The 7049-nt window shown below is 32.4% G+C and overlaps 1 protein-coding gene across 2 annotated transcripts in view; it reads left to right on the top strand.

The window, feature by feature from the left end:
- Positions 1 to 538: 538 nt before the first annotated feature.
- LOC117337400 (sal-like protein 1) overlaps positions 539 to 7049 on the top strand; it is a 66645-nt gene continuing 60134 nt past the window's right edge. The window contains exon 1 of one of the 2 annotated variants that reach the window (XM_033898376.1): positions 539 to 922. In XM_033898376.1, coding sequence (XP_033754267.1) covers positions 850 to 922 — 73 coding nt within the window. In that variant the 5' untranslated portion in view covers positions 539 to 849. The remainder of the gene's footprint in view (positions 923 to 7049) is intronic. The other variant, XM_033898377.1, reaches the window with a different exon arrangement.

The raw sequence follows: 7049 nt of genomic DNA, 5'->3' as shown, positions 1-7049 counted from the left end.
TCTATAGATGTTTTTCATCTCCAATATTAAAAGACTTTTCAACTCATCAAAAAATAATAAAAAAAAAAAACAACAACAAAAAAACATATAAAGTAAATATATATATTATATATAAAATACAGTAATTGACCCAGACAAAAATTCACAAAATGGACGATTTCTTTTGAAACCATACTCTGATTTTATGGTTGTATAATTATGACAATACTTTCCTGTTGGTTGATTTCACAAGTGCTAAATAACAAATGTATTAAGTTTCACATTGTTGATTTTTCACTTTTCATATATTAATATATATCAGTTACTTATGAGTCATCGTAAAAGATGAAAAGATTATGTTAACGCTTAGGTAGATCTGTAACCCTCGGGTAATATATAAAAGTTAAATAAAAAATTAAACATCAAAAGAATTGTTTTCTAAAATACTCCCTTTCTACCGGCCTACATATGTATAAAGTATACAAGTCCATCACTTGCCGTTATATGATGTAATGCGTTAGACCGGAGTCGACTGTTCGCCTAGTTATAAGATAGTGACTGTATCACACCTCGGTATGAATGAGCGTTACAATACGAAGCTACCTCCTCGCTTTAAAAAATCACTGGAGTATTACATTTTACCCATCGGCTGACAGCTAGAAAACCTCCCGCAGATAATTTGCCGAGTCGGATCAAAACCAATCAAAAGTCTTGTTACAAATTTGATTATGATAATTACGATCGCGGCCACATTACAAATGCTCTATTGATAATCATATTTTCGACATGCGCATAAGGGTATCTTATTTGTAAATCAGAAAATTGCAACACAAGAAGTTTTGTCATTCGCTTGCTTACTATACCTAAGCAATGTCACGTCGTAAGCAGCCCGTCCCTCGACACATTGAAACGGAGGATGAGCTTGCTACCATCTTGCAAAACGGTAAGTTTGTTTTGTTCGGAGGAAATAGGAGTTTTGTTGTTGGGCTATCCAATGTTTATTGTACGCAGCGCTCAGTAACGTGTGTGTTGTGTGTGTATCGGTATTTGACACATGGTGGTTGTTTACTTGGGATACCAGACCATTCAAGTACGACCCGGAATTACAATCCTTGGATGGACATTGTTTTTAACTAGTGGACAGATTCCAGGCATTTTCACCAGCTTTCATTGACCGTAGGTAAAAACTTTCTGTTTGTATATATAATCTTCAGCGTGCGTGTGTATATTTCACGTTTGAAAAGTCCGCGAACGACCACGAGGACTGACTGTATACGATGTATGTAGATCTCCGGGTATTGTTTGTACCGGAATCAGGTACATATCTATTTGATATAAATATAAAGATATTTCTTATTGTAATTATCTATTGTGGACTAGACAAAGAAAATTATTTAATGATAAAGAAAGTAATATTTAATCACAATATTTAGTAGAAATTGATATTATTGAATTTAATCTTAAATGTACAATGTATATCATTGTTGATATTTTAACACAATTTTCCTGTACTGATTACAAGTGAAAAAATTGTCAGCATTGAAGTGTTTTGTTAAAAAATCAATAATTATGCACGTGCTATGAAAGTGATTTGACTCTGGAGATTAGTTGGGGCAAGAAGAGATGACAGATAGTCCAGGCTGGATTATATTTTAAGATATTTTGGTGCGGGATAAACCCATTTAAGCAATATTGGACAGTTTAAATGTAAAACCTAAAACACACAGGTATGTGATTTTTTTTTTGAAATTTTATACAGTTCACTCCTCATATATTTTGAAATATAAATTTTAAAATATAAGCTACAGTAATTCAAATTATATTGTAAAGATTTTTTTTTAATTATTTTTTTTATTAAATTACATTGTCTTATAAAATTATTATTGGTAGGTTATACATAACTGGAATTCATTAAAGGTCATAATAGATGTTACAAATTTATTGGGATAAAAGATGTAAACATACCCTGTTGGGAGTTTTGGCTGTTCATATTTATCTGTAAATGGGGGTTTAAATTGTGTATGTCTGTATTTGTTTTATCAATACACTACCCAACAATAATCTGCAGGCGTGCTTTGAACCAATAAATACTCCAATCCTACTGAACTTTATCCTGGTGGCAGCTTCCATATCGTCTCCAAGCTGTACTCGAGTCGAGTCAAACATGTCACCACCACGGTAAAAAGTATTAGTAATATTCCTTGTTCAAACACGATGACATGAGTAACTCATATGAAATCACCATTCCCTTTCCTATCAATCTTTAAATTTCTATACAAAATCTTGAAGATATTTGATAAATAATACACAATAGTGAAACTGATAATACCCCTAAGTCTCGTTCTTAACAAAAAGATATTAGGAAGGAAATCTAACAGGGATACCACAGATCTGGGTTGCTAACCGGATAAAATTGTATCAAAATGTTATTCATTTGCTATACATATTTCAAATTTGATAGCCAATATCCCTGATGATAAATTATTGTAGATATTTTGCCAATGAGTTATAAAGGGTTACCTGTAAATCTTACCTGTAATCAAGTAGTAAGATAAGTGAATTACAAAGGAACACATTCCTGTGAATGGTTAGATATATAGCCAAGGGCCTGGACTCTGGGGATGTAAAATTCTTTGACACTGCATGAAATGGCCATAAGAATTAAAATGGAATGAGTCTGAGAGAAAGACTTGTAATAAAATTCTACAGTTAGCGATACTACATGGATATTCTCAATGGACAATTGTATCAATAAATTCTTACTTCAAGTTTCTAATATCTTTTTATTTTTCAAAAAGTTTACCATAAAATTAACCTGAGGTGACAGTTTAAGTATTTTAAACTTAAAACAGAGGATTTAAATTATCAGACTTTGTTTTAACAAATGTAAATTTCCGTTCGACCTGTCAGTTTTATTTGTGTTGAGATATATATTTTTCTGTTTTAAGATAGTTTCTAAGATATAGCCATTAGATTTTTTCCTCACTAAAATGTATGTTTGGTAAGGATGCTCAAGGGGAGTTGAAACAATGTTATTTCTAAAAGAAACTTTCCTTAAAATGTTTCAATGCATTTCAATAAGAGCTTTTGTTGAAATTGATGATGGATATCAATTTCATTTTTCACAAATGTCAAAATTTTTATTTTTCTTACCCCCAAAAGAAGACTGTGAGGATTTATATATTTTTCCATGTATACAAATGCAGTGTTTGCTTTTAAAAGATCATTTATCAGTGCTTCTAAATAACGGCACAGGAGAGGTTTTCAATCTCAGAAATTGATTTAAGAATCTTGAATTTGTTTTGCCAGTCATCAATTCCTAAACAGATGAACATTTAGGTTTAGTTAGAGGTAGGGAAATGTATTGGGTTGAAAGGAATAGGCATTGATGGCTGGCTAGAGATAACCGGGCTGAAGATGTACAAGTGTGATAGCCGAGATAGATTGTAAGCAATGACATCTCAGAACGTGGAGCCTATAGTACCAACAGCTGTTCTGAGATGGAATTTTGAAAAATTTTGACAGTCTATTTAGCAGGAAAGGCCGTTAAAACTGACATATCTTGGACGAGTTGGTCTTGATACATGTTAACCTTAAAATAGCAGCATGAAAGAAAAACCTCACAGATTTTTCATCTGTCCAAAGTTTTTTTGAGAAATGATTGTTAACAGTTTTCAGAAGTTTGGTTTCGTTAAAAGTCGGTATTTCTTAAGATTGGATGTTGTTTCCATCTGAAGATAATAATGTCCGGAGTGATGATAATCAGACCTATATATCAGTTAAAATGTGTTTTAATATAGAATTTACTTGACTATGTGTGAGATTTTCCCCCCATATTGTAAAAACCAGAACATTTTTATTATAGTATTTTGATACGTATTTTGGTAATTTTCCTCCATTTTTGTAAAACAGTGTTCAAATATATAAAAGATGGGACTGAACTTTAAAAATTTAAAATGTATGAAATCAGTGCAATATATTATTGACTTTTGGAAAGAATTAGTAGATTAACAATTGTAACTGTAGATACTTTCTGTAGAATTGATCTGGGTGACAATGGTGTGTGGTTATCTCCCCTTTGATGGTTGGTGTGTCAGATCTTCCAGAAAATGAATGTACTGAAAAATTGGTAGTTCTTTCAAAAAAATGACATTTTAGCCAAATGATTTATATAAGAATATTCTTGTTAATTTTTCTTCATTCATGAATTCCTGTGTGGTTAATTTTGCTGGCCAGGTCAAAAGGGAGTTGTGGGCTTCTTGGTATCCGCTAACAACTTGAGGGTCATATATGTGACCTTTATCTCGAGCTTAAAATGAAATATCAAAGCATCCGTTAAATGTATCTTTAATCTGTAAGATATATTGTACACACATATTACTGTCTCGAGGAAGTTGAAGGTGAAAGTGTGGTGAATGTTTAGCCGGTCATGTTTGCTCTCCATTATCAGTTGAATTTTCATCCTTAGTTATGATAAAACTTTATGATTTGAAGTTTTGCTTTGTTTCCCCAGCTTTTCCCATTAACGGAGGATAGTCTAGTCAAATATCTTAGCTTTTGTGGTATTAGAGCCAGTGTTAATGGATACAAATGATCACATTTGGTCAACGAAACATCTCCTGTCTGAAAGATGCAGGGATGTGTCTGTCATATTCAAACATGAAAATTCCTCTACTGTCCCCATGATATTGACACATTATGGGGAGGATGACACACCGGACCTATTTTAACTTTCATCCTAGTTCCGGTGTGATTAATCAACGCACAAACTTGTATATTATCTTGTGATAACACCCTGCTAACTTCTCCGCAGAAAGAGAAAAAAATATTTATAAGAAAATGTTGAGCTTACTCTATGTCCCGATAAGTTCACTGTTGACTCTAGTTTAAAAAAGATAGTTGCCTAGCAAATTATAAGATCGTAAAGGTATCACACAACGATATCGTGGACAAGTAATTTATTGGTGTATTAAATTCATATTTAAAAAGAACCGGGAAGTTCTAAATTATACTTGGCAAGATATGTAACATAATTTATGTAAATACCAAGGCAAGTCCGAGTTTCTTAACTCACGGATCCCTACTGGTATCCCAGTAACTGGAATGACTGACGTCTGATTTATACCGCTTATTATTGATATTTTAGAAAATGAAATAACTTGTTAGTTGACCGAGGGTCAATCAAAGTGATCTATTATCCAGAGTAACTATAAATATATTTGTACAGGGCGTAATCAGAACAATGGATTGATGTGGGAATTTAAAAAACTCTCAAATGTGGTACAAACATAAAAAAAAAATAGTTATTGATATTGGGGATTCTTTTCAAGTCTTTTTAACTTTTATATTTTAGCAAAAGGAAAGTGATGTATTAGTTTAGGTATCGCTTTCTATCTTATGATACGTAATTATGAAGTTCAGTTACAAAAAACTTGTCAGTTTTCTTTTGTACACCAGTGCAAATAGATTTAGAAACTTTGGTGGCCGGATAGGATTACCTGGCTGTTCAGGTGATATTTGTACGAATCTCGACAGAAAAGGGCTCCCAACCAAGAGACAAGGACCTTGTGGTATTTGTGACCTTGAGGACAACTAGATCTTGCCTCAGGTACTTGTAGCTCAATTGAGTTTTACACGGATGACACCTATATAATATCAAAGGAAAAATATCATAATCTGTCTTGGGAACAAATATTGAACGGCTATATAATTACTCTGCGAACCAAGTCAGATTTTACATTTAATTTTTTCACAGTAATTGATTGGTGTAGAGATATTGATGAATGCTTTTATTTAGGGTATCATTGTAATATCTGGCCTTGTCAAAATCTCGTATCTTAATCTAAATTATATCTTTTTAAAATTGCAGGTGCAATTTGGGAACGCAAACAAACATTTATTGTTTACCTCCTCTTAAATACAACATGATTTAACTGACAAGCTCCTGATTAAAGTTTTAAATTGTACTAAAAAAACACCAGATTATTTTATGTAGTACATAGGGTTATCTATTAGTTAAAGGTACGTACAGGTACAGATTATGGGATCAAACTTATCAAAATCCTAATATTGTTTTTAGTTCATAACTACAAATTTCATTTGTATATTTTCAGTTTTAAAAAATTTCCATTCGTTTATCATATATTTACAAAAATACTGTAATAAGTACAAAGTTATTCATATCTTGTTCAAACAGTTTTATACTTCATTTAAATATGACCAGGTCACCTGGACAGTGGTCAGTCGAGGAATATCTCGAGAATTGTTATTTTCTTTTTATGTCTCTTATTTCCATAGATGTGTCCATAAACTTGTATAGATAAGTGGTTACAGAAATGTGACTATTAAGGTGTGAGAGAATTTCTACCTGGTGGGCCCTCACCTCTTACCGTGGATAATGAGTACCTGGGATGAAAATAGACCTGCTGGCTATTCATGTGGTCAAACTGTTTTGTACTTGTTCATTCAAGTGGAATAACAAGATAATCCCTTTGAATGAAACAATTATAGCTCAAATATAACATTGGTCAGCATAGTAAAATTTGTTACATCATAGCTCAAATATAACATTGGTCAGCGTAGTATAGCTCAAATATAACATTGGTCAGCGTAGTAAAATTTGTTACATCATAGCTCAAATATAACATTGGTCAGCGTAGTGAAATTTGTTACATCATAGCTCAAATATAACATTGGTCAGCGTAGTAAAATTTGTGATGTCATAGGTCCAATATTACATTGGTCAGCGTAGTAAAATTTGTTACGTCATAGGTCCAATATTACATTGGTCAGCGTAGTAAAATTGGGGACATCATAGCTCCAATATTACATTGGTCAGCGTAGTAAAATTGGGGACATCATAGCTCCAATATTACATTGGTCAGCATAGTAAAATTGGGGACATCATAGCTCCAATATTTATTATTATTACATTGTAATAAAACAAGTAGGGTCATATCACCAATAAGTTACGTCATAGCCCAAATAAGTTACGTCATAGCCCCAATATCATATTGTAATTAAGTAAAATTGGTGGAAAAGTTTTTGATTCTTTTGGAAAAGCCTTGAAG

The sequence above is a fragment of the Pecten maximus genome, chromosome 11, assembly GCF_902652985.1.
Source record: "Pecten maximus chromosome 11, xPecMax1.1, whole genome shotgun sequence".
In the NCBI taxonomy this organism is placed as follows: domain Eukaryota; kingdom Metazoa; phylum Mollusca; class Bivalvia; order Pectinida; family Pectinidae; genus Pecten; species Pecten maximus.
Note: the sequence above shows the minus strand (reverse complement) of the source record. Positions and strands in the feature narration are given on the sequence as shown.